Consider the following 17,963-nt stretch of genomic DNA (forward strand, 5'->3'; position numbering starts at 1 on the left):
TCAATCTCCCCCTCCATTGGACGGGTTTCGGACCAGACTCGTAGTAACCCCTTTAATCTGGCTTCTCAATTGCCATAGGCTGGATTCCACCCAGGCCCCTCCTTTTGAACAGGATCGCCACGCCCCCAAGGGAGACCACGCCCCTATTTTACCAACCTCCTCAGTGCCGGCCGGGTCCCGCCCCCCTACCGAGCTTCTGCGCTACATTGGCTTAATTTCTTCCTTGCCCCCGCCCCTGAAACCGGCTCCGAGCCATTATTGGCGGGGCCCCGCCTCGGACCCCGCCCCCTGTCCGGCTCCCCGCTCCCATTGTCTCGGCAGATGCCGCCTGGTCCAGCTATCGTGCTCGCTATTCAGTTTTCGGGGGTAGCGCTCTTTCTCTGGCCCGCTGAACGGTCCCACGGCCGAGTACCGGATTCCCGAGTTTGGGAGGCTCTTCTTTCCTCCTTAGGACCCACTTTGCCGTCCCAGGGTGGCTGCAGCTATGTTCGCGCTGCGACCTCTCCTGCTTCTGCTGCTGCCTCTGTGTCCCGGTCCTGGTCCCGGACCCGGGAGCGAGGCAAAGGTCACCCGGAGTTGTGCAGAGACCCGGCAGGTGCTGGGGGCCCGGGGATATAGCTTAAACCTAATCCCTCCCGCCCTGATCTCAGGTGAGGAGAAAGAGGAAGACTAGAGAATTGGGGGTGGGGGCGGGGGCGGGGCCTCCTCATCTCACAATAACTCTCTTCCCTTTCAGAGTGACCGTTATACTAATCTTTTCATCCCACAGTAGTGTCTGTTCTCCTCCTGTAACTTCCTTACCGGGATCACAATAACCCTGCTATGCACAGAATAGCGCTCTTACTCCATCCCCACCCCAGGAATCCCCTCCTCGTAATTAACACCCCCCTATGTGTTTCTTTCTTCACAGCCATGTTCTCGCTGTTTCTATTAGCCCCTTCTATGAGAATACTTTATTGCTCACCCAGTAACCCCACCCTTCCAAGCCCCATTCTTCATCCCCTAGAAGCTGTCCTCCAAGTCCCTCGAGGTCTGGGGTGTGGACGTTGGGGAGGGTCACCTGAGGACACACTGACCACTGACTTGGCCCTCAGGGCAGCTGTTAAATAGATGATCCCGTGGCTAATGGGAGTGAACTTGGGATGGGTGAGGAGACAATAAGGTGGGGGATAGGGTCAGGTGGGGAAGAAGGTGCAGACAATAGAAAAGAGACCAGGCAGGTAGAAGAGAAGGCATCGTCCCCAGAGAGAGGCGGAAAATGGAAGGAATTTTAGGATATCACTTCCCACCATTCCTTCACATCTCCTCTGTCCAGGTGAGCACCTCCGGGTCTGTCCCCAGGAGTACACCTGCTGTTCCAGTGAGACAGAACAGAGGCTGATCAGGGAGACTGAGGCCACCTTCCGAAGCCTGGTGGAGGACAGCGGCTCCTTTCTGGTTCACACACTGGCTGCCAGGCACAGAAAATTTGATGGTGAGGACCTGGGGTCCCCAAACTCAGCTTCATAGCTCTTCTCGGCGCTTAGGACCCCAGCAAGCCTCCTGTCCCCACTCCTTACTCCGTCTGTGAAGACTCCATCCCCTCCCAGCCCTGGTTTAGCCCACCCACCCCCCAGACTCTATCTCCAGGGCCCTGCCCTCCCTCCTTCCCTGTCTGCCCCATCTCTGAGAGTTACTCAGTTTCTGATTCACTTGTCTTTTCTCTTCTCTCCCATCCCCTCCTGCCTCTGCCTGTTCACTTTTCTTCCCTTCTCTGGCCTCACCCACCTTCCACCTGTTCCCTGCATTTGCTGCAGAGTTTTTTCTGGAGATGCTCTCAGTAGCCCAGCATTCTCTGACCCAGCTCTTCTCCCACTCCTACGGCCGCCTGTATGCCCAGCACGCTCTCATATTCAATGGCCTGTTCTCTCGGCTGCGAGACTTCTATGGGGAATCTGGTGAGGGGTTGGATGACACCCTGGCGGATTTCTGGGCACAGCTCCTGGAGAGAGTGTTCCCGCTGCTGCACCCACAGTACAGCTTCCCCCCTGACTACCTGCTCTGCCTCTCACGCTTGGCCTCATCTACCGATGGCTCTCTGCAGCCCTTCGGGGACTCACCCCGCCGCCTCCGCCTGCAGGTGAGGGATCCTGAGGCCTGAGCTTCAACCACTTCTGACCTAGTGACCCCTGAACTGTGCACCACTCATCTCCAAACTGGTGTGTTCCAGTCATCTCTGACCTGGTGATCCTCCCATCCTGCATTGAAGCCATTTCTGACCTGGTGATGCCTATCCTGAGCTTTACTTACCACTGCCCAACCCAGTGCCCCTTGGTCTTCTTGAAGCAGATGCCCCAACCCCTGCCACCTCCCATTCTGTGCCCTAGTTTCACACAAACACTCACCTACCCTTAACCTCCAGCCACCTTTGTGCCAACCCCTCCCTAATCCTAACACCTTGACTTCCTCTGGTTCAACTAAACAGGAATTATGTATTCAATATGCAAAAGGTATTTTCTTTTATAGTATCACATTTAGTTGTCATCATCACCCTGCAAGGTAGAGAGTCATGCCCTTATTTTACAGATGAGAAAACTGAGGCTCCCAGAGGTTAAGCTTTCCAGCCAGTAAATGGCAGAACCGTGGCTCACATCCAGGTCTTCTGGCTTCAAGTTCAGTGTTAGTTCCGATACACAATTTCTCTATCTCTAAGCCCTGTACAACATAATCCCTTCATCTTTTCCCAAGCCTTCCTTTGGTTTTCTTTAAGACTATAATTCCTGTGGGGCTCTTGAACCTGCCTCTCTGTACCACTCAACACTCGACCCACTTTGAGAGAACCCCACAAACCCAACCCTCACTGCTCTTGATGCAGTCTCTTGGCTCCAGCCTTGACTGACCCATAACACCCTTGTGGTTTTTCTCATCTTCTTTGCCTTCTCCCAGATAACCCGGACCCTGGTGGCTGCCCGAGCCTTTGTGCAGGGCCTGGAGACTGGAAGAAATGTGGTCAGCGAAGCGCTTAAGGTTAGAGGGGGCCTGAGTGTGGGCAGGGGCTAGGGAGGGAGAGGCGGAAGTGAGAGAGACCCCACGAGGAAGAATTAGCCACCAGCCAGCACGATAGGCCTGGGGCTCTGTCTGCCTCTAGGCCCTGGTGTCCCAGGATGAATTAGGAAGGAGGGAGCTGGAGTGAAACCTCCACTGGTCCACGATCCATGATCTCTGACCCCCTCCTACCCTCTGTGGACCCTTACCCCCATCAGTCCCCAAGGGCCTGCTCATCTCCATAGCAGTCAGAGATTGGATACTGCCGCTGCCCAACCCCCCAGGAGCCCTCAACGACTCCACTTCCCTGCTGCTGAAGGCCAGATGCCTGGCTTGGCCTCTCTCACTGCCCTCCTCTACCTGACCTCCCAGCCTCACCTTCTGCCTCCTGACCGCCTCCTCCCTCCCCAGCTGTGATGGGCTCACTCTTGTCTTTGAATCTTCCCTCCACCCCTAACTGCCTCTTTAGTTCCACCCCTCCCACGAATCAGTGTCAGCAACCTGGAACCTCCCTCCTCAGATCTGTGACAATCTCACCTGCTGCCACATGTTGTCACCAGCCCTAGGCGTGGGGTGGGGTATGTGATTTCTGTCTGTGCCTGGCACCAAGCCGGGCTGAGAGAAGCCACAATGTTTGTGGAGGACATAGCCCCACTCTCTGCCCCCAGGTGCCGCTGTCTGAAGGCTGCAGCCAGGCTCTGATGCGTCTCATCGGCTGTCCCCTTTGCCGGGGAGTCCCCTCACTTATGCCCTGCCAGGGCTTCTGCCTCAACGTGGTTCGTGGATGTCTCAGCAGCAGGGGACTGGAGCCTGACTGGGGCAACTATTTGGGTGAGGGGATTCAAGAAAGCCTGGAGCCAGGCATGGTGGCTCACACCTGTAATCACAGCACTTTGAGAGGCTGAAAGGCAGGAGGATCACTTGAGGCCAGGAGTTGGAACCCAGCAGGGGCAACATAGCTAGACATCATCTCTAGAAAGAGAGAAAGAGAGAAAGAGAGAACTTATTACGCGTGGTGGCATACATGCCTGTTGTCCCAGTTACTCCAGAGGCTGAGGCAGGAGGCTCCCTTGATCCCAGGAGTTAGAGCCTGCAGTAAGCTATGATGGTGCCCCTATACTCCAGCCTGGGCAAGAGAGTAAGACCCTGTCTTTTAAAAAAATCCTTAAATTGGCCAGGCACAGTGGCTCACACCTATAATCCTAGCACTTTGGGAGACCGAGGCAGGCGGATCACAAGGACAAGGTCAGGAGTTCGAGACCAGCCTGGCCAATAGGGTAAAATCCTGTCTCTACTGAAAAGAAAAAAAAAAAAAAAAATACAAAAATTAGCCAGACATGGTGGTGGGCGCCTGTAGGCTGATGCAGAAGAATTTCTTGAACCCAGGAGGCGGAGGTTGCAGTGACCCGAGATCACGCCAGCACACTCAAGAGAGCGGGGAAAACAGGGAGAAACAGAAGAAAAAAAAAAAAAAAAAAAAAAAAAAATCCTAAAATCCTAAAATTTAAATTTAAATTTTAAAAAAGTCTGGGATGGAGGAGGGTCCTGAGTAAGGCTAGGGGTGAACTGGAGAGGGGCTCTAAAGCCAAATTGGGAGAAAACATGAGAGGAGGCTCATGTGAGTTTCCCCGAAACACTCTACTGCTTCTCTAAGGCCCGATTGAGGATTTTCGGGAACATCCTAGTTCAGTATCACCACTCATCCCATCCTTTCTCTTTCTCTGCCTCCCTTAAGATGGTCTCCTGATCCTGGCTGATAAGCTCCAGGGCCCCTTTTCCTTTGAGCTGGCGGCTGAGTCCATTGGGGTGAAGATCTCAGAGGGTTTGATGTACCTGCAGGAAAACAGTGCGAAGGTGTCCGCCCAGGTACGGGGGAGAGAAGGGTGGAGGTGAGACCCGGGGCGGGGACGGTGTGGGTGTCAGGGAGACAGTATAGGGGATCTGAGAAGAGACTCTGGGGTCAGAGTGAGGACGCAGTGTGGTTTCCCCCAAGGGTGACTGTGAGGTCTCCTCCCCGTGCCGCAGGTGTTTCAGGAGTGTGGCCCCCCCCACCCGGTGCCGGCCCGCAACCGTCGAGCCCCGCCGCCCCAAGAGGCGGGCCGGCTGTGGTCGATGGTGACCGAGGAGGAGCGGCCCACGACGGCCGCGGGCACTAACCTGCACCGGCTGGTGCGTGGGGTGACCGAGGAGTTGGGGGCGGGAGGGGCGGGGTCGGGGATGGGGATGGGGGTTGCGCTCCAGCTCGCCCCGCCCCTTCTCTCCTGCCCAGGTGTGGGAGCTCCGCGAGCGTCTGGCCCGGATGCGGGGCTTCTGGGCCCGGCAGTCCCTGACGGTGTGCGGAGACTCTCGCATGGCAGTGGACGCCTCGCTGGAGGCGGCGCCCTGCTGGACCGGAGCCGGGCGGGGCAGGTGAGCCTCGGGGGCATGGTGGGGCAGCAGGGGGCGGGGCCGCGGCCGGGAGGGGCGGGGCCGCGCGCGCGAGCGAGAGCTTCGGGGTTGCTCTGCTCGCAGGTACTTGCCGCCGGTGGTCGGGGCCTCCCTGGCCGAGCAGGTCAACAACCCCGAGCTCAAGGTGGACACCTCAGGCCCCGATGTCCCGACACGGCGGCGTCGGCTACAGCTCCGGGCGGCCACGGCCAGGATGAAGGCAGCCGCACTGGGACACGACCTGGACGGGCAGGACGCGGGTGAGACCCCGGCATTCCTGAACCTGAGCCCCGCCCACTGCCCTTAAGCCTCTCCCCTCTCCTGGTAGTTCCCGCCCGTGCCTCTGCTCTTAGCATTCATTCATTCATTAATTCATTCAACGAGCATTTATTGAGGGTTGACCGCAAAGACTGGGGGTAACAGATCAATGAGGGGATCTCTATCCTTTCGGGCCAGTAGGGGAGACACGAAAACATTCTTACAGAACAGTGGGAAGACCCTTATAATGGGCAAAGGGCAGTGGGAAATGGGGGAGGGGGCAACTTGGGGGAGGCTGGGAAGCCAGGGTGGTGGGTGACATTGGGTTGCCTCCCCAGAGTGGAATTTGCCAGACAGAGAGGCAAGGCACAGACACTCACTGTTTTCTTCTCTTCTGTCTCTGTCTCTGTCACTTCCCCCACCCCTCTTCCTGGCTGCTCTCTGCTTCTGTGTACTTCTGATTTTTCTGTTTTTTTCTGTTATCCTATCTCCCCATCTGCCTGTCTTTTTTCTCTCTGTCTCATTGTCTCCCATCATGATCTCTCCCCGCTATGTCTGCTGTCGGATCTCTCTCTTTCCCTCTCTCCCTGCCTTCCTGTCACTCATGGTCTTTCTCCCTTACCCAACCCGGCATCCACCTGTGTCTCCCTCCCCTGCCTCTCTCTTTCTGTTTTTATCTCAATTTCTTTTTCTCCCTCTGTCTCCCTCTGCCTCTCCCTCCCATCCTGTCTCTGTCCCTCTTCTTCCTTGCAGATGAGGATGCCAGCGGCTCTGGAGGGGGACAGCAGTATGCAGATGACTGGATGGCTGGGGCTGTGGCTCCCCCAGCCCGGCCTCCTCGGCCTCCATACCCTCCTAGAAGGGATGGTTCTGGGGGCAAAGGAGGAGGTGGCAGTGCCCGCTACAACCAGGGCCGGAGCAGGAGTGGGGGGGCATCTATTGGTTTTCACACCCAAACCATCCTCATTCTCTCCGTCTCAGCCCTGGCCCTGCTTGGACCTCGATAACAGGGGAGGGGTGCCCTAGCATCAGAAGGGTTCATGGCCCTTTCCCCTCCTCCCCCCTCAGCTGGGCCTGGGGAGGAGTCGAAGGGGGCTGCAGAGAAGGTAGAGAAGGGACTTTGCAGGTGAATGGCTGGGGCCCCAAATCCAGGAGATTTTCATCAGAGGTGGGTGGGTGTTCACAATATTTATTTTTTCATTTGGTAATGGGAGGGGGGCCTGGGGTATTTATTTAGGAGGCTGTGTGGTTTCCTTAGAGGGTATAATCTCCAGCCCTCTAAGGCTGGGGCTGGTGATCAGCCCCAACAGAGAAAGTGAGGAGTTTAGAGTTGCAGCTGGGGAAGGGGTTTGAAGGAAGTTGGAAGTCGGGAGGGGTGGGGGCATCTGGTCTCAGAAATGGACAAAGCTGGATGCTGACAGGGTGTGGGGCAGGGGACTAGGGGTGCTTGAGTAGGATGTGAGGCTTCATGGGCCTGGGTTCTGTTGAGGTTTTTCAGTATCAATTTCTTAAACCAAAATTTAAAAAAGACAACGTGGGGGGGTGCTCATCTCGTGACCTCTGCCACCCACATCCTTCACAAATTCCATGTTTCAGTGTTCAAGTCTGTGTTTATTCTGTAAATAAATGGTAATGTATTGGACCCCATGTGTGGCTTCTGTGCTGTCACCGTCAGTGCCTGAGCCCTGGCTCCCAGCAGAGGTCTCAGAGCCTCTCTGACTGGCTCATTTTCTGCCAGCTTTTCACCTCCCTTGGCACCTGTCCCCCAGGAGGCGGGTCTAGGGAATAACCCCTGATCTCCCACCCTCTGGGCCTCTGAGTATCTTTGTTTGTACAACAGGGAGAATTGTGGGGACCAAATAGAATCTGTGTGAAAAAGCACCTTGTCACCTGCAAAATGCTCTTTGAACTTGAGGCTTTTTTTTTTTTTTTTTTTTTTGAGATGGAGTCTCACTGTTGTCGTGAGGGTGGAGTGCAATGGTGCAATCTCGGTTCACTGCAACCTCCCTCCTCCTCCCCAGTTCAAATGATTCTCCTGCCTCAGCCTCCTGAGTAGCTGGGATTACAGGCGCCTGCCACCACACCCAGCTAGTTTTTGTATTTTTAGTGGAGACGGGGTTTCACCATGTTGGCCAGGCTGATCTCGAACTCCTGACCTCAAGCAATCCGCCAGCCTCGGCCTCCCAAAGTGCTGGGATTACAGGTGTGAGCCACCACGCCCGGCCACGAGGCATTATTAAGGTGACCACACACCACTGTCCCCTGCCTTCAGGATGGGAGGCCTTGTTCTCTGAGCATCAGTCTCTGGCTACCTTGCCACATCTTTGACAATGTCTGCTTTCAAATATCACTTTCTCCTTCCTTCCTTCTTTCTTTCTGCCGCCTGAATGAATCTTTTGTTCTGCGGCAAGCCAAGAGAAAATGGTAGGATTGATTCCCAAGTGTGAAAGGGGGGTGGAAGTGGTGTCTTCCAAGGGGAGTCTGGGTGCCCTGCCGGAGAAGGGAAGATGCAGCGGGGGAGAGACCTAGAACTGCGATCAAAGCTACAGCAGCTGCTGGGGCTGGCGGGACAAAGGGAGGAGGGAGGAGCCTGGGCGCTGAGAAAGTTCTTGGGGAAAGTTGAGCTGAGCCAAGAGTCGGGCGGTGGCTGGGGAGGGCGGGAGGGCCCGGCCTGATTTCCCTTGCTGCTCCCCTTGTGGCCTGGTGAGTGGGAAGTGAAACCAAGGATAGGACCAGTGGAGGGACCTTCTAATTTATGGGAGGAGACGTGAGGAGTTCATGGGACCCCGGCAGGGGCAACTGACTGGGCAGTCACCAAAGCTGGAGGGGACAGAGGGCTGGGATCTCCAATCATGGGAAGGGAGAGATGAATGGAAGGAAATGAAGGGCTCTGGGTAGGGGAGACGCAGCTGGACCCCAGAGGCTGTGATCGGGGAGGAAATTGGGGAGTGATGCCAGAGGGGGTGGGTCTCCGGGAGTAAAAGTGTGGCTTCTGTCTGCCTGGGGTTACCCCTGGCTCATCGGAGCAGGGAGCTGTCGGGGCTTGTTGGAGGGGGCTGTGGTCCTTGATCGTGAGTTGTAATCTGAAGGGGCAGGGCTGGACTCCTGGTTGATTAGGAAGCTCGGGCTTGAGAAGGAACTCTACAGTTAGTATTTGTGCCTTTCTCCATATCTTTGTGTCATAGTCTCTCTGTCTCTCTGTGTCTGTCTGTCTCTCTCTCTCTCTCTATCTCTGTCTCCCTCTCCAGCCCCACCCTTTCAGTCTCCTCCGGGTGCACTGATAAGGTTGGAAAGTGGCATGGAGGGTTAAGTCCGGGAATCTGGGCTTCACAAGTAGCCACACGTCTCCCCCAGCCCCTGTCGCACATGGGGGTCTGCCCCGTGCTGAGACAGAGGAAAAAGAGGTGCGGGAATTTAGAACACAGTGGCTCTTGCCCATTGCAATGCCACTCCTGGAAGTCCAACCTCCCTTCCTCCTGCCTGGGTTCATCTACCTGTGTCCTGTCTGATCCTCATTCCCACTGTATGGCTTCCCTTCCTGGCTCTGGGATAGGGCTCTTCATCCCCATCTGTGACACCCAGAGGGGCTCAGGAGGAAGCCAGGGTCCCGACCATAGTCTGACCTGACTGTCTTAATGAGCTGATTGGTCTGATCGCTCTCTTGCTGGCTGTTTCATTCATGAGCTGGGGCTTTTTCTCTCCTTCCCTTCTAAGTCCCCGAGGCTCAGGGACAACTGTAGGTGGGGAGCTGGGGGAATTGGAGATAAGACAGTGATAGAGCGGAGGGAGTAGTTCTGGGGCCACCTAGGACAGTCTGGGTGTAGACTGCATTCCCAGCCACTCCCCTTCCCTGAATCAGGTCTCAGCTGCAGCAGGAGAGAAGGTTCACTCTGCCTCTCTCCTTAGACTTCCCTTCTTCCCCCTCATTTCCCTCCTAGACGCTGACAGAGGCAAAAATCTGCTAACTCAGGGGGCAGACTCAACCAAGACTGCAAACAGGCCTGGGGAATGACCCCCCGATCTGCAACCGGCGCCTTCCGCGGCTGCACGGCTTTCTCCAGCTGTCTCTGCCCCTGTTCCTGGCCCTGGCTCCATCCCTCTCTCATCTCACCCTTCCCTGTGCCACATGGGCCCTCTGTCTCCTGCCAGGACGCTGCGGCTCTGGGGACCTCGGAGCCTGGGGGTGGCTCTGGGAGTCTTCATGACCATTGGCTTTGCACTCCAGCTCTTGGGAGGGCCCTTCCAGAGGAGGTAAGTTCCCACTTTGCCCCAGCTCCTTCTAGATGCCCCACACTTGCTCTTCCCCATCCCGCCTGGGGCTGGTGACTCTTAGGGACTCAGAAGCCTCCATGCCCTCTGTCCCTTCCACCCATTTGCTGCTGAGGGACAGGACACTCCCCCTGCATCTCTTCCCAGGCTACCAGGGCCACAGCTCCGACAGCCCTTGGCCCCATCTCTACAACCAGCCCTTCCGTCCTGCCCACCCCGGCAGCGACTGGTGTTCCTGAAGACGCATAAATCTGGGAGCAGCTCTGTGCTGAGCCTGCTTCACCGCTACGGGGACCGGCACGGGCTGCGCTTCGCCCTCCCTGCCCGCTACCAGTTTGGCTACCCAAGGCTCTTCCAGGCCTCAAGGGTAAAAGGCTACCGCCCCCAGACTGGAGGCACCCAGCTCCCCTTCCACATCCTCTGTCACCACATGAGGTTCAACCTGAAAGAGGTAAGGAGTGTCGCAGGGGTGGGAGGGACCAGCAAGAGATGGGCTCAGGCTGACACCACCAAGGGAGGGGGCCCAGACTTGAGGGCTCCCCAGGCATCATCTCACCCTAAAGTTGGACACGGGGGCCATAAAGGTGGGGCTCCCTGCCATCCTCTCTACAGGTGTCCCTTCCCCCGAAGTTTCTGGGAGCCCAAGTCCTCCTCTCTCCCTTCTCTCTCTGGCGCTTACTACAGTCTCTGTCTTTCACCAATGTATTTCCCTGGCATCAGTGCCCTGCCAATTCTGAGCCTCCAACTCTCCCTCCAGGTGCCCCTTACCCTTCTTTTTTTTTTTATTTCTTGGAAGACAGGGTCTTGCTCTGTCGCCCAGGCTGGAGTACAGGGGCACAATCATAGCTCTTGACTTCCCAGGCTCAAGGGATCCTCCCACCTCAGCCTCCTGAGTAGCTAGGGCTAAGGCATGTGCCACTACACATGGCTACTTTCTAATTTTTTTGTAGAGATGGGGTCTTGCTATGTTGCCCAGACTGATCTCAAACTCCTGGGCTTAAATAAATAAATAAATACTCCTGGGCTCAAGCCATCTGCTCACCTTGGCCTCCCAAAGGGTTGGGATTACAGAAGTGAGCTTGCCCAGCCTCTGTGTGTATATGTGTGTGTGTGTGTGTGTGTGTGAGAGAGAGAGAGAGAGAGAGAGAGACAGGGTCTCACTCTGTCATCCAGGCTAGAATGCAGTGGTGCAATTGTAGCTCACCGCAACTTCAAACTCCTGGGCTCAAGCGATCCTTTTACCTCAGCCTCCCAACTAGCTGCGACTACAGGTGCACGCCACCACACCTGGCTAATTTTTTTTTATTTTTTGTAGAGATGGGGTCTCACTATGTTGCCCAGGCTGGCCTCAAACAATCCTCCCACCTCAGCCTCGCAAGTACCTAGGACAACACGCCCCTTCCCTTTCTTAGCCTCCCTTCCACTGTCACACCAGGGCCCCAGCTCCCCCACTGCCTTCTGACTTGTCTTCTTCAACCTCCTCACCATGTCTGCCACATTTTGAGGATCAGCTGTATGTTTAGCCCGGGGCTAAGCCCAGCACTTTGGGAAACCAACATGGGCAGATCACGTGAGGTCAGCTGAGAATAGCGGGGTGGAAGCCCAGTCCTGACCTCCAGGAACTTCTATTCTAATGGGGGAGAGAAGAACATACACATTCACATACTCAGACACACACAGGAAGCTGAGGGCTCCTATAGGAAGAAAATCAATGTGTAATTGAAACATACGGGGAAGAAACTAAACTGAATATTTACCAATGCTGAGTACTAATCTTCCCATCACCTTGCCAAGAAGGCATTTTAAGTGTCTCCATTACACATATGTGGAGTTCGAGTCTCAGGGAGGTGAAGAGACTTTCACAGTTAGAAAATGGCACCCAGTAGCCACAGTGGCTCACGCTTATAATCCCAGCACTTTAGGAGGCTGAGGCGGAGAATCACTTGAACCCAGCAGTTTGAGACCAGCCTGCCCAATATAGCGAGACCCCACCTGTACAAAAAATTTAAAACATCAGGCAGGTGTGGTAATGCATGCCTGTAGTCTCAGCTACTCAGGAGGCTGAAGCAGGAGGACTGCTTGAGCCCAGGAGTTGGAGGCTGCAGTGAGCTATGATTGTGCAACTGCACACCAACCTGGGTGACAAAGCAAGATCCTATTGCTAAAAACATAAAGATTAAGGCCAGGCATGGTGGCTCACGTCTGTGATCTTCACACTTTGGGAGACTGAGGCAGGAGAATCACTTGAGCCCAGGAGTTCAAAAGTAGCCTGGGCAACATAGCAGACTCCGTCTCTACAAAAAGATAAACTTAAATAAAAATAGCTAAGGGCAGTGGTGCATGCCTGAAGTCCCAGCTACTCAGGAGGCTGAAATGGGAGGACCACTTGAGCCAAGGGAGTCGAGGCTGCAGTGAGCCAAGATCATGCCACTGTACACCAACCTGGTGGCAGAATAAGACCCTGTCTTGAAAGATGAATAAATAAATAGGCTGGGCACGGTGGCTCACACCCGTAATCCCAGCACTTTGGTAGACCAAAGTGGGCAGATCACCTGAGGTCAGAAGTTCGAGACCAGCCTGGCCAACATGGTGAACCCTGTCTCTATTAAAAATGCAAAAATTTGCCAGGTGTAGTGGTGCATGCCTGTAATCCAAGCTACTCGGGAGGCTGAAGCAGGAGAATTGCTTGAACCTGGGAGGTAGAGGTTTCAGTGAGCTGAGATCGTGCCACTGTGCTCCAGCCTGGGCAATAGAGTGGGACTCCGTTTCACAAAAGAAAAAAAAAAAAAAAAGGAAAGAAAGATAAATAAATAAATAAAATTGAAAATGAAAGTGGCAGAGCTGGAAGTTGAGCCCAGGTCCATGCACTCCAAAGTCAAGGCTCCAGCTGGAAGTTGAGCCCAGGTCCACGCACTCCAAAGTCAAGGCTCCTTCCGAGGCTTGTGCGTGCGTTTGTATCTGGAATGGTGAGAAGAGTATTCACCAAAGAGGTGAGGCTTTCTGGAGAGGGGGGTTTATTTTACTTTATTATTTAATTTTGATGTTATTTATTTATTTATTTTGAGACAGAGTCTTGCTCTTTTCCCCAGGCTGGAGTGCAGCGGTGCCACCTCAGCTCACTGCAACCTGTGCCTCCCGGGTTCAAGCAATTCTCGTGCCTCCCAAGTAGCTGGGACTACAGGCACCTGCCACCATGCCTGGCTAATTTTTGTACTTTTAGTAGGGATGGAGTTTCACCATGTTGACCAGGCTGGTCTCAAACTCCTGACCTCAAATGATCCGCCCGCCTCGGCCTCCCAAAGTGCTAGGATTCCAGGTGTGAGCCACTGTGCCCAGCCGAGAGTAGGGGGTTTTAAAGGAAAAGGTGGATGTGGCTTGTGGTAAGGACAGCATGAGGCATTCTTAGAGGGAGCAAAACACCAGCAAGGATGTGGTGGGGTGCATGTGTGTATGTGCATATAAAAGGGAGAATGTCTGTACTGGGGTGGAAGTTCTGCGGGGTCTGCAAAGTCACCCTTGTTGAAGCTGGAGCTGAAGACACCAGCTGAGGACAGGGGCATGCTCTAATGGGCAGCGAAAGGCCACTGGCAGGAGTTAGGCAATGACAGTGACCTTTGAGGTAGGTTTCTCCAGAGGCTAGGATGATGGCCTTCATTGACACCACCATTCACTGAATATCTACCATGTTCCAGACACTTGCACATTCTTCCAGGTAAGTGTTACCCAGTTACTCCGATTTCTAGATGGAGGAATGATGGCTCTGAAACCTTCGATAACCCTCCCAAAGTCACAGAATTAGTAAATGGCAGAGTGGGATTTTATTCCAGGTCCAGATGCCAAAGACTGTTTTCTTCACTTTCCCCTCTGCCTTCAAAGAGACCTGCAGGGCCTGGCATGGTGGCGCATGCCTGTGATCCGAGTGCTTTTGCATGCTAAGGTGGGAGGATTACTTCAGCCCAGGAGTTCGAGGCCAATCTGGGCAACATAGCAAGACCCCATCCCTACAAAAAAAATTAAGAATTAACAGGGTATGTTGGTGTGTGCCTGTAGTCCCAGCTACTCAGAGGCTGAGTCTGGGGAATCCCTTGAGCCCAGGAGTTTTCAAGGCTGCAGTGAGCTATGATATGCCGCCTAGGTGACAGAGCAAGAAAACACTGTCTCTTAAAAAATAATAAGAGGCCGGGCGTGGTGGCTCACGCCTGTAATCCCAGAACTTTGGGAGGCCGAGGAGGGCGGTTCACGACGACAGGAGATCGAGACCATCCTGGTCAACACAGTGAAACCCCGTCTCTACTAAACAAAATACAAAATATTAGCCGGGCATGGTGACAGGTGCCTGTAGTCCCAGCTACTCAGGAGGCTGAGGCAGGAGAATGGCGTGAACCCTGGAGGCGGAGCTTGCAGTGAGCCGAGATCGCTCCACTGCACTCCACCTTGGGCGACAGAGTGAGACGCCGTCTCAAAAAAGTAAGAAGAATAAGAATAAGAAGAAAATAAACACTGAAAAGTTTTATTTGAAAAATACTAATTTCCTGTCACCCCCTCCCCCAAAAAAAAGAGCGTTTACAGGCTGCTATTCAGGTGTGCCATATTTGCAGAGCCGATTGAGGAACACCATGACAGAAGTCAGATTCAATGATGGAAGTCATTTTTGGAGGCAGAAACCCTTTAAGGAGATCAGGAGCTAGGTTCTGACCTGCATCAGCCTGCAGGGCCATGTTAGGGTGTGGTGCAGCCTGATTTCCACCTTCCTTCTTGCAGAATGGTGGAATCACATGTCCCAGCCCTCAGGGCAGCATCCTACCAGGCAGCGGTGGCTTCCCAGTGCCCCGGCCCAGGGTGTCTTTTGCCCTCTGGGATGCCCAGGAGTCCCTGAAGTGCTTTACCCCTCAGTGATTCTGGGCCTGGCCTGCCCACCTGCTGCCTATGCCTGAGATGGCATTATAGTTGCCCCTTTGCTGCCAGTGATGCCTCTCCCAGGCACTCAACAGGTTTTTGCTGGAGAAATGAGTACAAAGGTTGGTTTCTAGAGGTTTTACTGACTAAGGCAGACAGAAATGCCCGAGGAAATTAATGTTCTCCAGGAGTTTCCTATCCTCCAGGTTTCCTTCCCTCCCTTCTTTCTCTTTTTTCTTTTTCTTTTTTTCCCTTCCTTTCCCTCCCCTCCCCTCCCCTTAAAAATTAGTGCCTGGCTAATTTTTAAGTTCTGGGATACATGTGCAGAGCATATAAGTTTGTTACATAGGTACACATGTGCCAAGGTGGTTTGCTGCACTGATCAACCTGTCGTCTAGGTTTTAAGCCCTGCATGCATTAGGTATTCGTCTGAATGCTCTCCTTCCCCTTGCTCCCCACCCCGACAGGCCCCAGTTTGTGTTGTTCCCCTCCCTGTGTCCATGTGTTCTCACTGTTCAACTCCCACTTACTTACGAGTGAGAACACGTGGTGTTTGGTTTTCTGTTCCTGTGTTAGTTTGCTGGAGTAGGTTAGTTTGCTGAGCACGATGATGGCTTCCAGCTTCATCCATGCACCTGCAAATGACATTATCTCATTCTTTTTTATGTCTGGATAGTATTCCATGGTGTATATGTGCCACATTTTCTTTATCCAGTCTATCATTGATTGCCCTGCTAATTTTTTTAGTTTTATTTTTGTAGAGGCAGGGTCTTGCTATGTTGTCCAGGCTGGCCTCGGCAACATAGCAATGCTCAAGCCATACTCCTGCCTCAGCCTCCCGAGTAGCTGCGTCGACAGGCACACAAAACATGCCTGGCTCCATCCTCCAGGTTTCTTCGTATGTTTTATCTCATGTATCTTTCATAATCACTTGGGAAAGTATGATTATCCTCATTTTGCAGATAAGCAAATTGAGTCTCAAGGATGTTAAGTAACTTGCCACGCAACAAGTGATGGAAGCTGGGGATTCCTAGCAGAGCTGGGAGAAGGAAGTTTGAGAAGGCCGGGTCAGTGGACACATGGCTTGTGCATACTTATGCATACCTTCTCCCCAGCCCAATTCTCTCTCTTCTGTCTTCCCTCCTCTGCAGGTACTTCAGGTCATGCCTTCTGACAGCTTCTTTTTTTCCATTGTCCGAGACCCAGCGGCTCTGGCTCGCTCTGCCTTCTCCTATTATAAATCCACCTCATCAGCCTTCCGCAAGTCACCATCCTTGGCTGCCTTCCTGGCCAATCCTCGAGCCTTCTACAGGCCTGGGGCCCGTGGGGACCACTACGCTCGCAACTTACTATGGTTTGACTTTGGCCTGCCCTTTCCCCCAGAGAAGAGGGCCAAGAGAGGGAATCTTCATCCCCCTAGAGACCCCGACCCCCGACAGCTTCAGGTCTTGCCTTCTGGTGCTGGCCCTCGAGCCCAAACCCTCAATCCCAATGCCCTCATCCATCCTGTTTCCACTGTTGCTGATCATCGCAGCCAGATATCAAGCCCTGCCTCTTTCGATTTGGGGTCTTCATCCTTCATCCAGTGGGGTCTGGCCTGGCTGGACTCTGTCTTTGACCTGGTCATGGTGGCTGAGTACTTCGATGAGTCATTGGTTCTGCTGGCAGATGCCCTGTGCTGGGGTCTAGATGACGTGGTGGGCTTCATGCACAATGCCCAGGCTGGACGTAAGCAGGACCTCAGCACTTTCAGCAACACTGGACTGACTGCAGAGGACCAACAGCTAACTGCACGGGCCCGAGCCTGGAACAACCTGGACTGGGCTCTCTACGTCCACTTCAACCGCAGTCTCTGGGCACGGATAGAGAAATACGGCCAGCGCCGGCTGCAGACAGCTGTAGCCGAGCTCCGGGCTCGCCGAGAGGCCCTAGCCAAACATTGTCTGGCAGGGGGTGAGGCTTCTGACCCCAAATACATCACTGATCGCCGGTTCCGCCCCTTCCAGTTTGGGTCAGCTAAGGTTTTGGGCTATATACTTCGGAGTGGATTGAGCCCTCAGGACCAAGAGGAGTGTGAGCGCTTGGCTACCCCTGAGCTCCAGTATAAGGACAAGCTGGATGCCAAGCAGTTCCCCCCTACCGTCTCACTGCCTCTCAAGACTTCAAGGCCACTCTCCCCATAGACATCAGACTACAGATTTAGGTGGAAGAGCAGCCATGTTTGAAGGGCACATGTGATGAGTGGGGGGCAGCAAGATGCCACTTCTGCATCTCCCAGAAGGGATGAGTCTTTGTCCTGATGCAAGCGTCCTCTTTGCTGGGCTCCCAACAGTGCTTTCCTCCTTCACCCTCTACTCATTTTGTTCTTTCTCCCCGATTTTTCTTTTTTTTTTAATTTTTTTTTGAGATAGAGTCTCGCTCTGTCCCCCAGGCTGGAGTGCAGTGGCATGATCTCGGCTCACCGAAACCTCTGCCTTACGGGTTCAAGTGATTCTCCTGCCTCAGCATCCAGAGTAGCTAGGATTACAGACGTGTGCCACCATACCCGGCTAATGTTTTTTTTGTTTTGTTTTGTTTTTTTGAGACAGAGTCTTGCTCTGTTGCCTGGCTGGAGTGCAATGGCGCCATCTTGACTTACTGCAACCTCCGCCTCCCGGGTTCAAGTGATTCTCCTGCCTCAGCCTCCTAAGTAGCTGGGACTACAGGTGTGCACCACCATGCCCGGCTAATTTTTTAATTTTTAGTAGAGATGGGGTTTCACCATGCTGGCCAGGCCGGTCTCGAACTCCTGACCTTGTGATCTGTCCGCCTCAGCCTCCCAAAGTGCTGGGATTACAGGCGTGAGCCACTGCACCCGGCCTAATTTTTATATTTTTAGTAGAGACAGGGTTTCAACATGTTGGTCAGGCTGGTCTTGAACTCCTCACCTCAGATGATCCACACGCCTCTGCCTCCCAAAGTTCTGCCATTATAGGCGTGAGCCACTACGCCTGGCTTCCCCTTCCCCTTTCTTGCCCCAAGGCAGATCCACATCACCAAAGTTCCCTAGGTGGGCAAAAGATGGAGTGAGCCACAGAAAGTTTGGGGCA

At 54.0% G+C, this 17,963-nt stretch overlaps 2 protein-coding genes across 6 annotated transcripts; both read left to right on the forward strand.

Annotated features, from left to right (window-relative positions):
- The first annotated feature begins 29 nt into the window (after nt 1-29).
- Nucleotides 30-7,356, forward strand: GPC2 (glypican 2). The gene is made up of 10 exons (XM_031665556.1): nt 30-650; nt 1,316-1,474; nt 1,797-2,119; nt 2,926-3,006; nt 3,693-3,855; nt 4,760-4,890; nt 5,050-5,193; nt 5,294-5,433; nt 5,536-5,711; nt 6,463-7,356. Exons 1-10 carry the CDS (start codon nt 485-487, stop codon nt 6,714-6,716), a joined length of 1,737 nt encoding a protein of 578 aa, XP_031521416.1. The 5' UTR covers nt 30-484; the 3' UTR covers nt 6,717-7,356.
- On the forward strand, nt 5,597-17,363 carry GAL3ST4 (galactose-3-O-sulfotransferase 4). Of its 5 annotated transcripts, none has more exons than XM_031665557.1 (4): nt 5,597-5,711; nt 9,648-9,960; nt 10,126-10,429; nt 16,026-17,363. In XM_031665557.1, exons 2-4 carry the CDS (start codon nt 9,836-9,838, stop codon nt 17,055-17,057), a joined length of 1,461 nt encoding a protein of 486 aa, XP_031521417.1. In that variant the 5' UTR covers nt 5,597-5,711; nt 9,648-9,835; the 3' UTR covers nt 17,058-17,363. The 5 variants fall into 5 exon arrangements, with proteins under 5 accessions (XP_031521417.1, XP_021791377.1, XP_021791376.1 ...); XM_021935685.2 differs by lacking the exon at nt 5,597-5,711 and adding an exon at nt 6,764-6,877 and having other exon boundaries at nt 10,100-10,429; XM_003895788.5 differs by lacking the exon at nt 5,597-5,711 and adding an exon at nt 7,853-8,412.
- Nucleotides 17,364-17,963: the final 600 nt, after the last annotated feature.

This window comes from Papio anubis, chromosome 4 (genome assembly GCF_008728515.1).
Source record: "Papio anubis isolate 15944 chromosome 4, Panubis1.0, whole genome shotgun sequence".
Lineage (NCBI taxonomy): Eukaryota > Metazoa > Chordata > Mammalia > Primates > Cercopithecidae > Papio > Papio anubis.